This window comes from Aythya fuligula, chromosome 3 (genome assembly GCF_009819795.1).
Source record: "Aythya fuligula isolate bAytFul2 chromosome 3, bAytFul2.pri, whole genome shotgun sequence".
Classification (NCBI taxonomy): domain Eukaryota; kingdom Metazoa; phylum Chordata; class Aves; order Anseriformes; family Anatidae; genus Aythya; species Aythya fuligula.
In genome coordinates, this window is record NC_045561.1 from 3032139 (window position 1) to 3054948 (window position 22810).

Sequence of the window (22810 nt, forward strand, 5' to 3'; positions counted from 1 at the left end):
CCAATTGTCAGCACTATTTACGTATTACGGAAGGCAGGACAAAAGTTCATGTTTAATAAAAAGGCACTGGGTTTTGATCTTGGTAATTACAGATACTTATTTTAGCAATTTTATTGACTTTTCTGTTTTTACCACTTTTGTCTTTTAACGAAACCAAAAGCTATTTCCATGACAGAATTTCCCTTGCTATGATGGTGACCATGTTGTCCTCACTAATTTGAGATGATTTTTTTTTCTCCAGTTTGTACTGTTTTCTGAAGTTAATTGAAATATCAGGTATCTGATAACTGATCTCCAGTGGATCTGGTTGGATCTCTGGTGCACATATCTTTGATTCCTTAGGGCTGGATACTGGATAGTAAAACTGTTTTCTTCTCATTGCCTGGTCTAAGACTTGTTCAGCATGGTGGCATAAAAGATAAAACCTCTGGACTGTAAAAGCTGCTGTAGCACGTACTGTTTGCAAGTGCACAACCCTACTGAAAAATCCACGACTGTGGAGTGTCACTTCCTGGCACTCTGGTGCTGTAGGCTTAAGCAGAATTGTTTCTTGTGGCCAGCAAGACTTGGGAGAGAGTCTGCATATTGCTAGATCTTTACACCTATCATCACATTTTCAGAGAACTTTTTATGTTGACTGTTGTACTTTTTGGAATAATAAGAATTCTGGTGCTGTTCCAGTGACCACCTATTCTTTTTCCTCGAGTATGTTTCTTCAGCCAGCTGTGCTGCTTACATGGAAAAGCTTCCCCTAACAGTCACTGCAAAACAGCTGTAGAAAGGAAATTTTTAGGGTTATTCAAAGGACTTAAAGGGCACTTAAATACGAGTAGAGAGAGCAGGTAACTGAACTTTCTCTAAATTTATTGCTATTTTGAGAAAATCCAATATTCAATCTGTAGCTATTGACTTTGGAGAGTATTCAAGGCCTGGTGCACTTTGGTGCTACAGTCCTGACAGTGTTCGATGGCAGGCGGGCACTTCCCACTGCAGCTCCTTGTGACGCTGTCTGCAGTTATTCCAGTTCTGACTCCTTTCATCTCACACTTCTGCATTCTCTTTCCACCTCTCCTTTTTTTTCACCAGATATTCCTCCTATTAAAAAGGCAACCTAAAAATAGGGGGAGTTGCTACAAACCAACCCCTGGCTCCTCACTTCTTGCTTATGAGCAGAATCAGACTGTAGACAACCTGTCTGATTCCGCTTGTACCTGTTTGGTGCAGGAAAGAGGTGATCTTAGGTTAATCCCCTTTTGAGGACCAGTAAACACCCGTAAGTACCAGCAAGAAGATCCTGTAACACCAGCTTTCCTTGAAGGTGATGTGAGGACTTGCTACAGAATTGAATTTTAAGATGTAGCTCCTGTATAGTACATCAAATTTGTCTTAGAGTGACATAAAAGGTGTAACAGTGGCCACATACTAGCACTTTATTTCAGTTACATATCAAAAAGATGATAAAATATTAATTAGGTTAATTCTCAAACTTCCTTACCACAGTTTTTGGCACTGGATAAATATTCTCAGCTTTCTCACCTACAGTGAAAGTGCTAGGATCAGGGCCAAATGAAGTATGGTAAGGCCAGCTGACTAGTTGCTAGATCCCGTAAATTTCATATTAAAAAAAATAATTACAATACTGACTTGTCACTTTACTAGTAATGGATGATGGTAATTTTTAAGCATACAATAAATATTAAGAAGTGCTATAAGTCCTCTTTTGAAAGCGATTTTGTAATTTAAAGTATGTGTATGTTGTAGAGATAGCAGGGTTAGCTGTCAACAAGATCAGCAGTTCTTACACGATGTAGTATGATGCCACGATGCAGGGAAAACAGCTTGGGCACCCAAACCCAGCTAACTGTCAGTGTGGCTCTGAGCCTTGCCTATGTAATTCCCTTTCTCAGGGCTCTGGACAGTGTTATGTGCTGAGGTAGACTGACTGAAACTAGCTTGAGTTGGCATTCAGAACAGATACACCTTTCTGTTTCTAAACATTAATAATTTTCACAGAATAGAACTATGGATTTTTTTCTCAAAAGGTTTTTTGGATTCAGCTCTATGAAGTGCCTACTGGCACTTTCAATGCTATTTGGGTTGTGCAATTTCTATCTCCTATATGTATTTAATTTGCAGTAAGAAAAAGAAGCCTATTATTTCTTTTCTAGCTGCTATATTGAGATACAGCTGCTGCACACAGGACCATATGCAAACATTACAGTTACAGAGTTATTAGCGTGCCAGAAGTACCAAAGGCATGTGGCATACAGCCTGTGTTTTGGCTACATTTGTCTTCCAAGTTACAAAAGCCAAAAACAGACATCATTTGATACCCAGTGCTTAGAGCAGCACTATGAAAAACTTGCATTAACTCAAGCAACTATTTACCGTGTATTCCCAATTACATTTCAGAAGACTGTAGAATATAAGACTTCACTCTTAAATTAGATTACCTGGGCCAAAAGACTTATTGATTATCTTTTAGACAGTTTTGCATTTGACTCAATCCAGTGATATGAAATGCATTCAGCTCTACTTAATAATACAAACAGTGACTTATTGGCCTCATTCCCAATAAAGGTTATTAATGAATATTTTGAAATGTATAGCTCAAGTTTATTTTGTACTTCCCAAAATACAGCATAGCTCTAACTTTGTACTGCTTGGAAAAGACATTTATTGATAACTAAAATGCTGAAAACAATTCTTCTGAGAAAGATATAAGCTTATTCTCATTCTGTGTTCTCAGGACTGAAGTGAAGTTAGAACGGTTTTCTTTTTAAAATACGGAGATATTTTTAATAAACAAAATTGCTGTCTGTTCATCAACAGGTTTGCTTACCAAAGCCTGTGCCAAAACCAGTTCAACAGAAGCAAAAAAAGATGGAAGGGAACGAATACATGCGCCCAAACAAGGCCTGTACTGCGGTAACAGGCAGACGACTCCCAGATGAAGAAAAGCCAAGTAACTTACACCGAATGCTTCCCCAACCAGAGCCTCAGCAGGTGAGGATTTTGGCATGGCTGTAAATGCATGGTATCTTCTGGGAGTTCGTGTGCTGTTAGCTCAGTGTCCAGCTCCTGGGAAGGGCAGAGGAAAAGAGTGCTTGAGAAAAGCCAAGCATTAAGTCCCAGACCAGCAGAAGCTGGCATATGCTTAATGGCTTGTATTATTTGAAGCATTTGGAAGCTTCTTATGTAGCCCAGGTAGTAAGTGCAGTCAAGACGCTATCCTTACCTGTTTCCAACCTTCAAATATCAGAGTGGTACCTGTAAAAATGGTAAATCCTGCTGATTTTTTTTTTCAGCATACAAAATTACTGTCTGTCCATCAGCAGGTTCACCTACCAAAGCCTTCACGGAAACCAGTGCAAAAGAAGCAAATCAAGATGAAAGAGGAAGACTCCAACTATCCAAGCAGGCCCCAAGCTCCACGCAGGCAATTCCAGGCTGAGGAGAAGCCAATTAAATTGAACAGCACAATTCAGGAGCCTGACCCAGAAAAGGTGAGTTTTTTGGTTTTACCTTTGAAGAGGTGTGGCATGTGGAGAAAGAAGGTTGAGCTTTATTAAAATAGAGTTTAAAAAACAAAGAAACAAAACCAGCAGCACACACAAACCCGAAACTAAGTGTATGCAAACTTGATGTTTGCCACAAGCACTAGAAGTTTGTGTGTGGTTGCTTGGTCACACAGCTGTTAAATTAACATTTGTTTAATTTTTTTCTATAGCTTTGTAGTAAAGCACTGGAACAGTGTGCATGCCCAACAGATACAAGTGTTGGGAAACAATCTCTTTTTTTTTTTGTCCCTGTTTTTTTCTTGATAGAAACTTTTAGTAGTTACGTTTTCTACATAGTAGAAAACTTAATAGCAGTCTTAAGTTCCTGAATTCTGACTTTTTAATCTGAGGATTTTAGAAGCTAACTGACTCACTTCAAATATTATTAGTAACTACTGCATAAAAGTATTGAATGGGTTTCTACAGAATGAAAAATATTAATCAAGGTTTTAGTAAAAACTAGTGCAAAATAAGGTACATCTTAATGAACATACTGTGCTCCTTTGTTTTCTACAGAGCTTATCTTAGCAAATTCAGCTGTTTGTTTCTTTCCTATAGAGAAAATAAACTTAAATGAAGACAAGTTCTAATAAGCACAAAAATGCAACTTTTGATACAGCTTTATTATTAATACAAAATTCTTTGCTTCAAGCAGTCTGCTGATCACTGCCTGGAGACTCCGGTACAAGTTAGGAGAGTGAAGCAGAAAAAGCACAGCTGTACCTGAGAGCATCAGGCAGTAAAGTGGTGAGCAGAACAATTTCTGGAGATGTCTTGGCTAATAGCAAGGTAGTCAGATTCTGAAAAGTCTCTGGAGTTTTGACACAGTACCGTTGTTTCTGTGAAGATATTCTGAGTGCTGCTTCATGGTTCTTAAGTATAAAATTTTTAAAAATATTAAGGAAAAAAGGTGGCATTCCCCCCATTTATTTTCCTCCTGTATAATTTGTTTAAAAGCTACTTTTACTCCTTAAGATAGGTGTAGATGCAGAAAGAGAGGCACATTTGGCTTTACAGCATTACATAGGGTAAAAAAAAAAAAGAGCTGGTGTCCTTGTAACTTCTGTTCATTTGAACAGCAGGCACACCACATGGATTGTAGCTCTTCACACTGGAGTGTAACGTGGGGATTTGTGTTTCCCTCTTTATGGGAAGAAGAAAAAATACATTTTGCAGAAATTGAACTGATCACAGGTCTTGCATATTAGATTATTATTTGCATTTTGGTTTAGCCTTTCTAAAAGCAAATCCACTGTTCCAGTATGATTAATAATGCTTCATCTATGTAGAATAGTTCTGTAGTTAAAATGGATGTCCTATAACATTTAAGAGACTGAAATGAAAAACTGGAGATGGGAAAAAAAGGGGCAGGATTGACAGTCTCGTATTGCAGACCTCCTCTTAATTTCTTTCATGTAATTTTGGGGATTGGTACAGGAAAACTGTATTTTATAGTTGTAAAGTTATGAAAATTCAGGAGGATACTTCATGCACAAAAGGGAAAAAAACTAATGGCTAATGTAGGAGCTGAAGTAATGAGTGTCTGTCGAGTGTTCTCCAGAGAGCAAATCCCAGCAGTTTTGTTAGGCACCCACCTGGAGGAGTTAACTGCAGGGACCTTGCTGTGGCCTAGACGCTTGGATGGGATGGCCACCCTGCTCTTAATAGTAGTAGATGGTGCAGGTAAAGGTCTGAATACAGAACTTGGAGGGAAAGTTGTTTCTCCCTGTTTTATCTTTTAAGGGAAGTACATTCAGTAAAACATCAGATAGCTGCTCGGATAATAACAAGAAGATGAGAAAGATGGAGTGGGTTTGCTTTGTAAGATGCTGCTGAAAAGCCCTTACAGTTTAGGTATAAACAATAAGGAGAAACAGTTCTGTGCCACAAGGGGAACACCTGAATGAGAGGAGTAGGACAAAAAGAGTAGGATGCTTGTGAGAGACAGGACATCTGGCAAACTGGGAAAGAGAGAATGTGAAAGACAAGTAGTGTCTAGAAAAGAATACAGAAACAACAAAAACCAGAGAAGAAAAAACTTATGAGCTAGTGTTATGTCAGACACCATAGTATCTGTCTATCAGAGGGTGCCCATTTTTTCACGTCTGTCATTAATCTGAAAGAGGAATAAGGCAGCTGATAATGAAGACAGGAAATCTCTAATAGAAAAATACAAATTAGATTACAAATGTTCACCAACAAAGCTATATTGCTATAGTTGAAATTAAGCAGGATGTATTCACAAAAAATAATATATTGTGAGTGAGATCATGGAGAGGAAACCAAAGGTAGACATTTTTCAGACACAGTGGAAAATAAAGGTAAAATTTAAAGTTCTGGATTCGTGACAGAACAAATAGTAGTGTTTATGGATTTATTTCAAAGATAAAAATCAAAACGGTAAGCTAAAGATACCATTGCTTCCGTAGACCTAAAAATCCAACCACCCTATCCAACTGCAGCAGAGAACATGCTAATAGGATATTTATGCCATCTATCATAAATCAGGAGAAGTGTAGCTTCACTATAAAATGCAAAAAGTTACACAAGTTGAAACAGCAAATCAAATTTCAGAGTATTGGCTGGGTTTCCAGTCTTTATTAATAAGAACACTGTAAAGACTTTTAATATATTAACATTTTTGGGAAAATAAATATAGAAGATTTTCAGCTGTTAATTTAATTAAGAGAGAGTCTCTCTCTTTAAATGGTGTTTAACCATACTTAATGTTATACACTTAATATACATCTGCAAATCCAAGAGTTAAGAGTTTGTCAGAATTGCATTGCTTTCTTCAGAATAATTTAAATACCCAGATCTTTGGCATCTTTTTTTTTTTTTTTTTTTTTTCCCTTATCTGATTCACATCTCATTCATTCAAATACCAAGGTTGTATTTTTTTTTTTTTTCCTGCAGAAAGACACAGGAAGAGAATTACCACCACTCTACCCCCAAGCAACATTCTCAGAATTCAGAAAGAACAACCAATATCAGCTGTTTACTACAGATCATCCAGTATCATTGCAAGAACCTGGTCTTTCTATATCAACTATATTTAGAATTGCATTTACTGACGAAAGATACCACTACAGTATAGCTATACTTGCGCTTCTGTTTCTAATATGGCTTTCTTTGTCTTTTACTTGATGTAACTGTTTCATTGTCTTCTGTTTAAGTGCAGCAGTATTCCCATCATGCTGTTTTTCTCAAAGTTTCTTCATGGAAGATTTCAGTGTCAGGGGCTTGGAAAATAGATTTTTAAAATAATAACGTAAATACATCTTTTAAAAGCAAGTTACCCTAAACTTTCAAAATCTGCACTGAATAGAGTTCCATATGCACTAAACTATTTTTGGGATGTTTTGTACTATGAATGTTGGGATTCATTTTTTTGGAAATTAATTTTTTGCTACAGCAACATTAAAAGAAGTATCATTAAAGATAACAGCGTAGTATTTGATTATTATAAAACTAGTATGTTGCTAAAGTACTTGTTATCATAAAATCTTTTCTCTGTTTCCAAAGATCTTTAGTTAAATACCAATGCGTTAACTGCATGGAAGTCTAAACTATTCTCTCTTTACCCCACTGAGTAAAGGGAAGATAAAAGCTGCAAAATGTATTTTACAAAAGCCTTTTTACAATGGCTTGATTTTATCAAAGCTAGCATACATCTCTTAATTCAGTCACTCATTTTCACCGGATTTCCTTACCTTGTTACAATATGGACATTCACCAAAGATGACGTTAAAACTCTGTCTGCTCGATGGAAGACCTTGTAGCCACTGTAACACAAGTAAGTGAATTAAAATTCACGTTTCTTTCATATCAAATTTAAGAACTGTCTATTAGCACAGGATTTTGCAAATAGAGTTCATTTTATATACATCTGACCTGGTGCATGCCAAGCCAGTCTGTATAACCATAAAGCAGGGCAGGTTCCCTTCCACAGCGAGGTTTTTTTTTGTTTGTTTGTTTGTTTGTTTTATGATTTTGGATTAGAACACAAGAGAAAGCACAGTGGCTTTTCTAGCAATCCTTATGGGATTTTGCTTCATCTGAAACTTGAGGTGTGAAATGCTTATTTTTTAGGATCTGTCAGTGTGTTAACAAACAAGCTTGTTCCATTAATTACCTCATACAGGCAAGCCTGATGAAAAGGTTGTCCACATCGGGGATCATCACATACTTGATCTGGAGTAGTGCCATCAAGTCGATAGGCATAGCAGATTCCACAGTCCTTAGTAAAATCCTTAAAACACACATGTTAGTTTACAGTAGAACGGAAAGGAAGAACCAGGGATGGAACACAGAGAAACATTTTCATCTATCTGGCTCTGGGTTTGCATTTTTTGTTATTTAGAATCACTAAACATGTTTACAACATTATGGTCTTAACTGCTAGAGTAGTTGCTGGACATACAAGACTGCTTGAATATATTTTATCTTCTCCCTGCATTACATCTAGTTTGACAAGTGTTTTCATGCTCTTGGGCCTTACCATTTCTTTTTCATCAAACACAATTTGTATTTGGGCTTTAGACACAAAACCTTGCAGTCAGATATTACTTTAAAAATGTCACGAGTGAAAGCCAAGCTAGTAATCCAGTGTTACAGCATTGTCAAAAATTAATTCCAAGTTTGTTTGAAATGCACCAGTATTTGGATGGCCTCTTGTCCCCTCTAAGCAGCTCTACCTAATTAGAACTTAAGTCATCAACATCCATAACAGAATGTTTGGATTTTTCCACATCTCATTAGCTACTCTGGAACTTCCTCTTTCCCTTTTAATAGTGAAGCCTGTTATTAATCGCCTTACTGCTATGAAGGCCACAGGAAAGTGTGCACCTCTAATCAAAGGTTAACAAGCTCTGACAATTGTTGCTTGAAGTTCAGAAGTCCTTATGACAATATATTAATCCAATTACCTCTCTTCTAAGTCTCTTATTTTTGCTGGCAGTTATAAAATGACCATTTAAATTTTACTTACTCAGAAATAACAACTGTTCATTAACAAAAAGCAACTTACGCTTTCTTCTAGCACTGCACGAGATGGAAAATCAATTTCTAAGACGTCTTTCAAGTTCTGTAATAAACTGATTTTGGGGTCCCTGCAAATGGGAGAGAGGGAGAAAAAAGTCAGCACTAAGAACAGCAAACACCATTTTAGTTTTAAACCTGTATTACTAAAGATGCTTACCACAAGTGCATGTTGTTGTTCAGCTTAGTTCTCAAAGGGTTAACCACTACAAAAAATGTACATAAATAATTATAGTATCTTTAGGATCCTCTTCTGTCCCCTGCCAAATTCTACCTCATGTTTCAGCACTGAAGGGCAAGGTGTATTTTGTTGTTGGCTTTTTTTTTTTAATTACTCGAGACACCTAAGTCAATGATTGCCCTTAGTTTTAAAAATTCTGTATACTAGCCTTTAAAATATCATACTATTGAAGATATTATTTATTTCCCCGTAAGAAGTTGGCAAAAAACTGTGGGAAGTAGAATAAAAGATAAATATGTTCACATAATACTAGGACATATGTAGTAGATTCTTTTATAAAGAAAATTATATTAAAATATAAACATGGTTGGGTAATCATCTGTAGGATAAAGATTTCCCTGTGAATTGTGTTAGGAAAGCACTTGAGAAAAGCATCACTCAGTGCAAAGCAGCATGCCAGGTATTTAGGCTGTTAAAAAAACAGACAGCATCTACTGTGTAAAATTCTCCTATGCACATAGCCTAATTCCTAGCTCCGCTTAAGCAGAGTTTACCCCAGGAGCCCGGAATAGCTTGCACTAGTATCTGCACACCAGAGATCAGATTCTAAAAGTGAAATGAACAGCGTGTGTCTGCTGGCTTACCATGATCTGCTCCAAGAAAATAACACTCGGGGAGCATGTTTGGATGCCTGGGATCTACTTCTATGGTCACTGAAATGTTGTTCCCTAAAATGAGAGAAAGCAATTCATATGTGAAGCTTTTCTTTGCAATCAACTACTTAAAAATTGAAACATTAACTATTTTAGAAAAGTTTTAAATTAGTTATTTCAGGCTTTTTTTTTTTCATTACTACAAATAATTAAGAAGTTGGTAGGTATCCAAATTAATTGTACAAAACATCAGTATAAAGTTTTTCTATTTAAATTTCAGTGGACTATAATTAAAAATATCAACTTACTGAAAAAATATAAGACTAGTTTTAACACTTAGAGTTTTATTTTTGAATAATGAAATTAAATTAATGTTATAATCAATTTGAAGTATTAGTGATGTTTTAAAGGTAATAGAGATGTAAATGTTATTAATTCCTCATCATCTTTTATAGTCAAAAAGACAAGAGCAAAGCCAGTATTAAGGAGTTTAAGCAGTAAATTCAATGTAGTAAATCTCTCCACCTCACTCTTTACCTAACCCACCTTCCTAGCTTTTCTGCCTTTGGACTTCCTTCTAATTCTCCTTTCACTCTTCCTGGACAGGATCCATCTAATATAGTAAGTCTGTCTAAATGCTGGAATTTGTGAATGAGACAAGGGCTTCTTTTAAGCTCTATTTTTACAAATACTAATTTCCTAGAGGTGTCACAAAAGTCATCATTTTTTCTAGCTAGGTGCTCATAAGTTGCAGATACACAATATTTTCCTGCAGAATTTTTCCTTTATATTGAACACCATAAAGTTGTAACAATTTTCTAAGCAGGCTCTGTATTCTAATAGAATGTGGGTTTTTTGTTTGTTTTTAAATAACACAACTCTTAACTTTGTATTTAAGTCCTACTTTTAGTTTACGTAACCTGATTAGATAAGCAGAGCAAATAACAGCCCGAGTTTTACTTCTAAAACCCATGTGATTCCTTCAAATCTTTTTGTACCTATTGCAATTCTTCTTGTTGTAGCACTCCGTGTGGGATTTTCTGGCTCAAGCACCCATGTCTTTCCATCAATTTCATCCATGGCATCCCAGAATTCTTTCAGTGATTCTAACGCTGCCAGGAACTGATTATGGATGTCTATTAAGGAGTTCTATGAAAAGAAGAAATTTAAACATACTATATAGTTTCTACCTATGGATATACAGAACATTAAAACAAACAAACAAACTAACAAAAAACCTGTAGGTAATTTAACAGGAGTTAAAATCTAGTATCCATCCAATAATAGTATGTTAGCAAAAATGTTGAACCTTATATAATAATGCTTTTTTTTTTTTCTTTTAATCGAAATACCACAAATTAAGTGTATCTGTATCCTGAGTACAAATAATTTCGCTAATCCTGGTAATTCTAACACGTTGTGATATACATACATTATAGTTGGATTTGAAAGTATTTTAGACTCCCTTTTTAAGGAAAGTTTTCTAAAAAATGGTAACAACTATTCCTTTCCATTATAACTTGTAACAAACTACTGTAAAGCTTAAGTAAAAATCAGCATCATCTACCATTACACTTCTAATATTATGATAGTTTGTCCCTGCTTCATCTGAGCAATACGATGTAACACAAAGAAATGCCCACTAAGGTAGATTGGGAAAAAAAAAAAAAAAAGCTATGATATATAGCCAAATAACGTCATAAAGGTCTCAGAATTAAACAGCATTAAGCCAGGTACTTAACATTAGATTTCAAACCATGTAAATATGGTAAGAGAAGGAGAAACCATGCAATAATCAGAGGATTACACTCAAGGGGTTTCAATATTTGAGAGTGGATTAGATGGAATCAAAAAATCTGTGATTATACAGGACAACAGACAGAACAGCAATGCAAAAAAAAAAAGTCTTTTAAACATCACTGAGCAAAAAATAAGTAATTATTTCTAGAGGAAATGGCTTCTTCAAGTAGAGAAAACACTCAGCAGTCAAGTTAACACCTTTTAAAATGCAGATGCCTAGAGGTACAAAACATGAAGTTGAATTTATGGAACCAAGAACAGGTGAAGAAAGCAAGGAGGCAAGAGATGAGTTTTATTTGGAGTAAAACTCCATACAGGTTTTGAGCTGAAGTAAGCTAGAGTCTGATGTAAAATGGAATGAGTGGAGGAATTTGGAAGTGTCACGAACAGACCAGTGGGAGCAGACCAAGCAGTCAAAACAAGGCTTCACACAGATAGATGAAGCTACAACAGGAAAAAGTGAAGGTGTCAAAAAAATGGTAAAAGAAGACACTGAAGGGAGATCAAGTAGGGAGAAAAGAAAAAAAAAAGAAAAAGAAAATTAAACGATCAGTTCTGAAGAGGTATTTTTCTACAAATAACAGTAACAGGAAATATACATGAAATTGTCTCCTTTAATATTTAATGATTATGTTCTACCTTTCTCACCTGGACAGAAAGAAGTAATTACATATATATATATATATATATATTTATTTATTTCTCCATCGGAAAAATATGATTTTTATACGTAGTAAGTTTTTATATTTTATGCATACATATTCTAGAAAGAAATGGTGCAGCTTAGAAATAAAATGCTACATTTTTTTCCTGCTGTTATTAAATTAAAGTAGGAAAGCACTTAAGCAGAAAAGTGTGAATACTGCCAATCTCAAAATGTAACGCTTATTATCTTTAAAAGCATTTTGTTACTTTTATAATACCTGAAGTGATATAATAGTGTCAGTCACTTAACCACATCTTAGAGTATAATATCTTCATCTTAAGTACTATTATTTCCAGTATTTTAATAATTTTCACACAGTCCTGAAATGTGATCTTTTGTGCTCTGATGACACTTAAATTAATAGCATAATTTTCTGGTACTTGCAACAGTTGCTTTCCATTTTGATTTTTTACATTTTTCTATATCACATACAGATAAATCCTCTAATAATCATTTTTATCTTTATCTTCTGGGAATTCAAAGGGTTTCACTAGAAAAAAGAAACATCAAGGGATTATAACCCACAGATAAGTTTTAAAATCCAATTAATTTTAATACTAATTGTAATTTTTCAATGATGTTCCTTAAAAAGGTAGTTAAATCTTTTTTTTAAATGCACTGTTCATTTGATCTTATTTGCATGCTTCATTGATGTAGCCAGCTGTCTCCTGCTATATACATAAATGCATCTATAGTTATTTAAATACATCACATGTTTGTCATGCAAACCATGAAAACTATAACATTCCTTTTTATCTTTTTATTTGATTAACCAACTGATCTTTGGTCATTGCTCAACACTCTTTTCTAAAATACTATCATGCTTTTTTATTTTTTTATTTTTATCTACACATCACCAAGATAGTCATTAATAATATTACACAGCACAAACTCTCTGTTTCTTGGTAACCTTTGTACAAGTGCATTAGAATTTGTATGAAATATGTAAAATATTCTTTGAAAAATAAGACATTCATACTTCAGGATGTCATCACTGGCTACCCACCTGACTCTAAAAATCACTAGCAAAACTAAACTAGTTACACCATCCTCTGTAATTATTAGGTTTCCATGGCCATCAGGCAAAACATACATTATAAAAACATAAAGAACATTGTGGCAGTTTAATCTTTCACAACAGCTTAAAACAAAATGAAGATAATTTTAACGTCTAATACAAACCTTGAATGTTACTTCTAACTACTGAGGCACTGACATCCGTTTCCCACACTAGCAGTAATTAGTAGCTAGCAGAGGTTAGGACTATTACCAGCATGAGAATAGTCACAAAACCTAAACGTAGTTTGTTGTGCAAGTGGATATCACAGTCTTTAACTGAACCATGTTATTTCTTTCTATGGGATTGCCTACATCTGTTGCACTGGCTGGAAAGTGATCCCTTTGCAGCTATGCTCCCTCAGTCTGTAGGGTGACAGGGGATTTATGAAGTCAGCACAGAAGGCACTAGTGAATGCACAGTTCAAGCTGAAACACTGCACAGGATTCTGACCAGATCTTCCCAAGAAAACAGATATTTCCACCCAGACATGGTCCTGGGCAGCCTGCTCCGGGTACCCGGCTTGAGAAAGGGGTTCCAGAGGTCCCTTCCTGCCTTAAGCTACGAACAAATCAGATCCAAGACAAAACATTTCTCAGACAAAGAATGGAGAGTCCATCATTAGGAAAAGTCAAAAGTTTCACTTGCTTTGACTAGCAAAGCAGCCTAAGAGGGGATGTGATTTTTATCCACAGTTATATTACAGTAGCTGTACAAGGGAGCTAGAGCTAGAGCTGGTGGAAGGCCCATCAAATGTGAACTCACACAAAGCCAACAGCTAGAGCTGGGTTCCTCTCCCTCGCAGCACTGAGGTCCTGGCAATGCCTTCCAGTCCCAGGACACCCCATTACTTTCAGGTGGGAGCGTGGTCAGTTTTTGGCAGAGAGATACTGCATGACTTAATGATCCAGCTCCCTTCAGCTCTCTTTAATGACCACCACAGAAACTGAGCAGCCCAAAAACATTACTGATTTTACCAGCAAAATGCATAATTAGAAAACCTCGCTCTGAGTTTCCATACAGAAAAATAAGAAATTGAGAAAACCTTAGTTTGGAATACTCAGCTTGAAATCCCTTCAGCAGGCTTTAAAGGATTCTTTGCATTAAAGCATCACCTCCAGTGACCATAGTCATAGCTGCAAACACTCAACACTTCTCTAGATTTTTCACATATCAAGTTGTGAGTATAGAAAACAAATAATACAATCAGTGATGACTTATGATAGGAATGCAGTGTGACTCAGCAGCCAGTTTTCTCTCAACAAAGCTTCAAAGTTTTAGTTATACTAGGCTCTGTGAGACAAAAATCTGACATATACTGCTACACAATGCACCAATACAATCCTTTGGACTGAACAATTCAGTGTTAATTTATAGGGCCATGATTCTATGTTCTTAACATCTGAAAACAGGTAGGTGTAGACACTGGGCTAACTAAATTGGTTATTTTACAGGAAAGCAGACATGTAAACATACTGACTTTCACATGGTTCCCTAGCAGTTTTAGAAAACTGACCGAACTTTTACTATTTGTCCTATCAGACTATACGTATCCTCCGTTTATTTCAACAACTGGTAGGAGATGAAGCACTTATTCTGGTCAGTAAAAATCAGATATCCTGGACCTACCTAGAAGGCAACATATTCTATTGCTGCTCCTCTTACCCCTAAGCTTTGTCCTTTCGGCGTCTGCAGACAGGCCTCATCCTAATAACTTCTCTTCTACCAGTGAAGTGTCATGTAGTTCTGCAGTGGTTTTGTTCCCATTCCTGTCCTCTGCACTCTCATCTCCATCTCATCACTGGTCCTCATGCTAATTCTTTCTTTTAGTTTATTCTAATTCAAACACTTTCCCCAAGTTTACAACCACTGCTCTGTAAGACTCAGCTTATCAATCACTTAGAGTTAAATTACACTCTTCCCTTCAATTAAATGAATAAGAAGGAACAGAAAAAAAAAGTCACTCTACTCTTCGTTCTTATTTATAGAGCCACTAACTTTAAAGAAGTGCTACATGATACATGGTAACATTCTTGCCAAACTTTAAACACCCATTCCAAATCCTGGATGGATTGAATTCTAACCAAATGGTAGTAGAATGTTCAAATTAAGATAAACACAGTGCATTTTAATAAAACTTGTGTTTAAAAAATATACAAATATGATTTATCTTTACTGTGAGGTTTGGTGGATTTTTTTCTGTTTGGTTGTTTTTTGCTAATTCTTCCTAGCACAAAATTTGCTTATCCTTAGGAATCCAGCAAAATTAAAATAACTGCAAAGCGTCCTAATGGGAAATGTAAAGCAGCCTAAACTTTAGGTGTTCTATGCATTCACAGATAAAATAAAATTTAATAAAGTGAACAGTGTTTGGCTGGCAAAGGGATCGCCTATATTATCTAAGCAATGTATGATTCTTTAGATTTGTTTGGACTACTATTTATTACTCATAAATTGAAATTTAGCAATTTTCCTCCTTTTTAGCACAAATCCAACTGAGACACAGCACTCTCAAATCTTTATAAAGTGACTTGTCAACCATCTCCATTTTTTGTATTGATAGATACATAGAAAACTGAGGTCTGTGAAGCTCTTTTGCTAAAAGAAAAAAAAAAAGCATTATGATACATTCTACTGTGTTTCCATCAAAATAACTAAAGAATAATCTCATTCATATCACTATACCTTCTGAATCTTGTATTACTGTTTCATTGCTGGCTGGCTGGCTGCATGACCTCATTAGTCATTAATTTCCACTCTCCTGACCTTCATGTAGCAAACCAGGTGGGCAGTGGTCAGTATAGAAACAATACCCTGACGTGAGGGCAGCAGATTATAGATGCTCTGAAACTGCAGAACCATGCTTACCGTTTATGCTAAAATCTCTAGACAGCACATTTATCTGGTTATTTAGAAAAAGAATGTAACTGAAATAAGTAGATGTTCTTGCACTTGTCATTGAGAAGCACTCTGCATTTATTTGGCACTTATAACAGTAGCAGCAGCAGCAGCAGCATTGCCCTTGGTGCTGATTTCTTACTACTCTAAAATGTCTCCTCTGAGCCAGAATACACTGGCTGTTGCTGATCATGCTGTGAGACACCTGCACTGGCTACTAGGCTTGTCATGACGCACAAAACCCTACCATCTTCAGCTTGACATTGTGCAAGTTATAATTATTCATCCAAATGAATATGTCAGAGCAGCAGCAGCAGACCTCTCATCAGAGCAAAAGAAAAATACATCAAAACATTATCAACCCAGCAGGAAGACAGGGACCATAAGGAAAATTACCCATTTTTAATATGGATGCCATAAAGCCATGTCTATTATTATACCAAAAAAAAAAAAAAAAAAAGAGACACCCAACAACCCCTCAAGTTTAAAGTCCATGAGCACTGAAAAGAACCTGAAATAGGCAACAGCAGGGGGAAAAAAAAAAATCAATTACCTGAAATCTATTTATACTTTCTTTCACAGGAGTTTATATTATAATAGTGCAATTGCACAATTCCAGTTAAGCCTTGTCAATCTTTACCTTAAAGATGACCAACAAATATTAAAAATAAAGACCCATCAAAACTTCATGTTATTTTACTGGAAGATATGTATAGTGTGTTCTGTTTCCCTTTTAGGAACAGAAAAAAATAATATATCAACCACTTGAGGACATGCTAAATTGCTTTATCCAAGTTTAACCCTTATTTTACCATGGCATGAAGATTGCTCACTATAATGATTTCCATGCATTTTGAGAATAAATCAAATTTAAATGGTGTATGAAATGCAATTGTTACAACTATTTTTTTTTCCCTAAGTGTTGGGTTCATGTCACTCACATACAAGGTTAATTTTGAAAAAGGACTGGACAACTGAAACAAGATTATCAACATAATGTACAGGTTGTTGGTATTTGGTCCCACGTTATAGCAGATTATCTGCAGCTGGAATTTGTATCCTATGATTTCAGAACATGTCTTCAGTTACATACCTACACCTATTGTTTGTGTTTTCAAACACATTACCCATAGGTAATTCTAACTGTATAAAGATTTTAAGATATCAAGCTCTGGAATGCCACTTTTTAACAGTAGATTTTTACTTTCTTATAGTGTCAATATTAATGTATTTGCTTACATCTTTAACTTGTCAAAGAATGCTGCTTCATATTATGTTTTTCAAGAACATTTTATTAAGACATAAATCCAGCCGGTAGCTTCAAAATTACTAACAGTAAACTCAGAGCAGCAACAACTGTCAAGGATATTTGAAATGTTGTTAATTTGAGGCAACATATATTGCATTGATATAAAAATTAATAAAATAATATTAGATATATGGATAACACTGGAGGTAAGAAACAGTACTTGAAATCCTGCCTGTAGTACATGAAATCCAGTACAATCTAAGGGAAAAACAGTATCTATTTAAATCATTCAAAACCATAGCACAGAATCAAAAACTAAAATGACACACGACAACAAGCACATTTTTCATTTGCAATGGTTCATTCTTGAAATTATTTCCTCAAGCTCTCAAACTGAAGGATCTAAGGTGATACACAAAACCTTGAGCTTTGCAGTAAAAATTATATGCTCATCTTAAAATTATTCTGATGCAAAATTTTCAACCATGTTCCCTATATAAATTTAATAGCACCAAGGCAAGCTTTATTGATGGTCAGAAATCCTCACAAGAGTTAGATTTATGAAATACCATCACTTATATAAAATCTATTTTCCTGAACTAAATGAAATTAAACATCAACTATTTTCTACAGATAATTCAAATTAACTTACAACTAAGTGGTCACATTTAAATCCATTTAATCAAGTACACATGCTCTATTAAGGAAGAGAAATAAATGAAATAAAGAAAAAGATTAAAAAAAAGACAATGGCTCTTGGTTCTCTGTATTGACAGTAACTGTTACACTATGAAACTGGAATTCTATTAAGTATTTTCTTGTTGTTCTTTTGACTATAACTGAGGAAGTTTTATTACATCATGGAAACTATATAGGATAATGAACTGGGGGACTGGCAATTTTCTAAAAGGCTGTCAGCTTTAGAAGGTGCTTCTTTCTATATAAAAAGTTTATTGTACATATATTTACCCAATATAATTTCTAAAGATATGAATTTTCATCTGTATGAACAGCTTATGAGAAAAACAGCCAATATGAGTGCAAAGTATAAAACATGCAAGGTATATCTATATGGCAATGAAAATACTAAAAACAGTATCAGAAGGAATATGGAGTTCAATTTTACATAAGCAGGTATGAAGGGGAAACACATAGGGAAAAAAATCTGGAGCTACAAAGTCCAACACATCATTGCCACCTACCTTCGCATATGTATCATAATTACTAAAGAAGGATGCATAGTACAGCAATTTACCTGTGGCATCCAGGAAATAGCAAACTGAACAGGAAAATCCACAAGGCAATCTGGTGGTTCTGTTGGATACTGAGGAACAGAAGAAAAATACAGTTCTTTTTTAAAATGTGATTTAAAGTCAGACCAATACTCAGCTGCCAAATATGATAATGAAATATGAGCACTTTGAGCATCTTGCGAACTTGGCTCTCAAAGGAAAAATATGCAAGGAATTTTCAGAAATAGTTATAAATGATAATTATCATTTAAAGAAAACTACACGTAAACAGTTTTGTTTTTTTTTTTTATAACAGATTTTAATAGTGGCAGGAGAATCACAGTTTCCTGTGTTCAGTGTTTGCAAAGATATATTAAAAAAGAACTTAAAATTAAAAAGACCAAATACTAAAAAAAATTTTACAACGTTTCCTGATATCTTGACGGCATCTTTTTAATAGAAGCTTAATGTTACCCATGCAACATTCTTGTTCCTCAATTACCTGTAGTGGGTATAAAAGTTTAAAACAACGACAACAAAATAGTCCTTAATGAGTCAATAATTAGAACTAGAATATTTGTTCTGATTGGAACGCTTTTTTTTTCTTTTGAAACTTAAAGCAAAATAAGCACAAAACTTTTTAGAAAAAGATGAATGAACATACACACAAAATTAAAACTAACAGGTCCCTCACTCTGCCTGCCCCAAATTAAAAGGCATCCTTTAGGAAAAGAACAAATAGTTCTGTTAAGCAAATCAAAGCTACAAAAATAAAAGGTTTGATAAATCCAACAATAACCATTTACCATTCATTACACGTGTAAAAATATTACAGTTCATTATCCCAATATCAACCCTGTGGAGAAAAAGTATTTTCTGAAAACGAAAGCAGCAAAGGAAAGAACCATCTAGGTACAAACAAACTGTGTCTTTTAAAAATAACACCTACACAAAATCTTATTCATCTGAGAAATTCCCTCTTTTAGTCCTATGTGACCTTTCAAATTGTACCAATGACAGACACAGTAGCGTTATAAAAATTGTATTAGTATTGCATAAACTGACAAAGCAAGAGAACGTTATAGAAAATCTTACTTGGGGAGAAATATGAAAAAAGCCCCAACTTCCTCAGAAGTAAAAACAAAGTTAAGTTTAGCTATGCTGCCTCCCATAACCATTCTCTACCCAAAATAAATTTATATGTATAGATAATGTCATTATATACAAGACACCTGACAATTACTGGAACCTTATAAAAGTTTTTTCATTTTATATACAGTATAATTCCACAGTAATTACTTTCCAATTGCCCTCTATGGCAAGGAGCAAAAAAGACATAGCTTCCCCAGAGCATCCATTCTGCACTTGATTTTAATAATAGTCTGGTGGATTTATGCATTCCACAGAAATTTGTTTAAACATGCATTTTTTTTAGTACAACTTCATTTCTGTTTTTTGTTAGATATCCACTTTCTGAAGACAACTTCACTACCTGAATATTTACTATTTTATCAGATTGGTGGCAGACAAGTTAAATAACAGTGACAGAGCAAGAGAGCTGAAACAACTAATTTGGACAGGAGGCAGTTACAATTTAGAAACGTACAGCCACAAAAGCTATTACAGTTTCTTTTACTGTAATGTTGGTATCATTTTTCATGAAATACTTCAGTGCTTGCATAAAAATAAACCTGTTTTCAATACATAAAAGTATGTCTAGAACAAACTAAGACAGACCAATTTCTCTGTAGGATTAGTTTTAGAGCTACCCAAGTTAAAATACCAGCAGCATTAGCCAATTATGTTCTTACTTTCTTGATAAGTAAATTCATTTATGTACTCTTTTGTCAGATGCCTTTGAACAAGTAGTTGCTAACATATTCTACAAATTTTTTTTTTTTTTTTTTTTTTTTTTAAATACCTACGGCACCTTATCTGCATTCTTAGTCAAATTTTGCTTAACATTATAATATTGTAATGTGCACCAGCTAATTGCCAAGCACCATGCAATAGTGATTCTGTACACATGTCTAGTGTAATGCTTTTAGACCATGTAGGGTGAAATCCTGTATAAAACAAGGCAAGTGACTCCCCAGAAGACAGTATTTTAAAACAGTATACCAGAGCATATCAATGGCATAATGTGCCATTAGTTGCATTTAAATTTGTATGTTAGAAATCATCCTATTATTCTTCAAACCAATTTAAGCAATTATTAAAGCAAAGATTTATATTCTGTATTTTTGAGCACGCAGCTGAATTTATCTAGAAAAAATATTTTCGATAACCCTCGCCAAACCATTCACTTAATTACCATCAAAGCATCTCATTTACTACATGGCATGCAAATTATTGCAGAGGCTATTAGAGTTCTTGGGATCTGAAATGGCAAGCACCCAACCCACTTCCAAGAATTAAAATATGAGTTTCTCGTGCAATGCAAAAGGAAATCTGATAAATAAAACAAATGTACTTGGTTTCATACCTTGCAAAAATGCACACTTCGTTTTCAGACAACTTCTCTAGATTATGAATTAAACTGTGAATGGAGAAAGATTTCCGCAACAGACATTTTCAGCCAAACTAAACTGAAAACTATTTCAGAAACTGTAAACTGAGAATTAGACAATATATCCTCTTATGACAGTCCTATTAATTTACAGAAGTCAATACTTCATAGCAGATGACTTGACAAATATACCTATGATAAGACACTCTCAATTCCTCTGGATTTACTTTGATGGCACCAAGTTTCCTAGATACTTTACAAACGCAGATTACAGAGAGCAAGTGTTTTAAAGGACAATTCCTAACACAAAGCACATTCATACAACAAGTGGAAACATTTGACAAAGCATAAGAAAAGTCCTCAAAACACATCCAAACCACTAAGAATGATAGTGAAGGGATATTTAGGGGAATACCTGAATACATAACTTTATGAAAAATAACTTATTAAATCACTTATAGATTTTTCTTGAAATTATCGTCAGCATGCTTACAAACTCCTCTTATTATATGGCATCCACAAGGACAAGGCTGAACGAACCAACCTGCCAGAACACATACAAGAGCCAGCAACATATGCTTGGGGGAGAGGTTTAGCTCTCTTGCTAACCTTAGTCAAAGAAACAACATAACAATAATAAGCATAATTTTGTTAAAGCATGTTATCAAAAGAAAACCCTTAAAAAAAATACTTTGAAGTTTTTTCAAATGAATGAAATACATATATCAAGGAAAATCAAATCCCCATGTCAACAAAACCACGTTTCACATATAAATTTTCTCTTGTGGCAAGTTTAAATGCCAGACAGTTTAAAAAGGACAAACAATTGATCCTTTCATCATAAAAATCACTTGGGAAAAAAGAAAAGATTGATGATTACTTGTAACAGCAGACAAGTTGGATAATCTAGTCTTTTTATTATACTGTATCTTTAGTTGATAGAAGGTGCTTTTTTCTGCTATTAGGAGTCTCAACTTCACAGATTTTATTACTATAAAGAAAATGTGCAAGTTTTAAGGAGAACAGAAAAGAGGTAATCTCAATTCTCCTTATGGAACAATGATGAATTAAAGATAAACAGAACCAACCAACATGTAAAAGTGTTTGAGCTACCTGGTAAAAATGGGTATTAGACTGTATTTTGTTTCTGCACGTCTATATTTACAAACAGTTAAAAGTATTTCACTTAACTTCAGTCACCATAAACTTAAGAAAAAGCTTAGGGGCAACAGGCTGCATTTCATTTCTAATATCATACTAAGTATGGGGGTAACAGCTCCCTTCTAAACGATGACAATACAGTCTGGTTTTTCTTCCTGCATACTAAATAGACCACAATTTCATTTCTTGGCATATATTTTCCATCATTTATTAACATAATGTATTTAACAACTAAACGACTAGCAAATTATTTAATTCACTACTCTGTATGTGTAAATATACACACATTATATTTTAAGTATACTTAAAAAAAAAAAAAAAAAAAGTCCTTTTCTGCAACCACATTTCCTTTTTCCCTTTAAGGTAAAATAACTTGTCTTATATAAAACTAAAAAACTCCTGTTTTTCCATTTTTCCAAGGAAAATAGGAAGTCTGTGAAGGTGAAATTTAATTTCACAACACAGTGCCCAGTCCTCATCCCTTCAAGATCCGTTCCACAGGATGGATCAAGGGTAGTTCCAAAATTCAATATTCAGGTAGTGTTTGGATCCACTTTTTTCCCTAAACTGAAGATAACAGCAATCACCATACAATTGTCATTGTACAGACTGGATATCTGTTAAAGATTCATGCCTTAAAATGAGAAATTCTACACAGAAATATTACAGTTTGAGTTCTGTTGCAGGTATCAGGAAAAATTAAAATTTTACTGCTTCCACGCATGCCATGGATTTGGTTTCTAAACATTGTCAAAATCAGCCAG

At 34.7% G+C, this 22810-nt stretch overlaps 2 protein-coding genes across 6 annotated transcripts in view; one reads left to right on the plus strand and one right to left on the minus strand.

The window, feature by feature from the left end:
• VRK2 (VRK serine/threonine kinase 2) overlaps window positions 1-7000 on the plus strand; it is a 46697-nt gene extending 39697 nt beyond the window's left edge. Inside the window, exons 11-14 of one of the 3 annotated variants that reach the window (XM_032184851.1) lie at window positions 2833-3006; window positions 3336-3506; window positions 4216-4307; window positions 6477-6540. In XM_032184851.1, the coding sequence (XP_032040742.1) occupies window positions 2833-3006; window positions 3336-3506; window positions 4216-4287 (417 nt within the window). In that variant the 3' untranslated portion in view covers window positions 4288-4307; window positions 6477-6540. Of the gene's footprint in view, window positions 1-2832; window positions 3007-3335; window positions 3507-4215; window positions 4308-6476 lie in introns of all 3 variants that reach the window. The other 2 variants (XM_032184849.1, XM_032184850.1) reach the window with 2 other exon arrangements.
• The window catches only part of FANCL (FA complementation group L), a 28923-nt gene continuing 12854 nt past the window's right edge, over window positions 6742-22810 (minus strand). For all 3 annotated transcript variants that reach the window (XM_032184853.1, XM_032184855.1, XM_032184854.1), the window contains 8 exons: window positions 18400-18468; window positions 10433-10583; window positions 9426-9509; window positions 8761-8806; window positions 8590-8671; window positions 7696-7812; window positions 7274-7345; window positions 6742-6802 (listed from right to left, as the gene is read on the minus strand). In XM_032184853.1, the coding sequence (XP_032040744.1) occupies window positions 6767-6802; window positions 7274-7345; window positions 7696-7812; window positions 8590-8671; window positions 8761-8806; window positions 9426-9509; window positions 10433-10583; window positions 18400-18468 (657 nt within the window). In that variant the 3' untranslated portion in view covers window positions 6742-6766. The remainder of the gene's footprint in view (window positions 6803-7273; window positions 7346-7695; window positions 7813-8589; window positions 8672-8760; window positions 8807-9425; window positions 9510-10432; window positions 10584-18399; window positions 18469-22810) is intronic.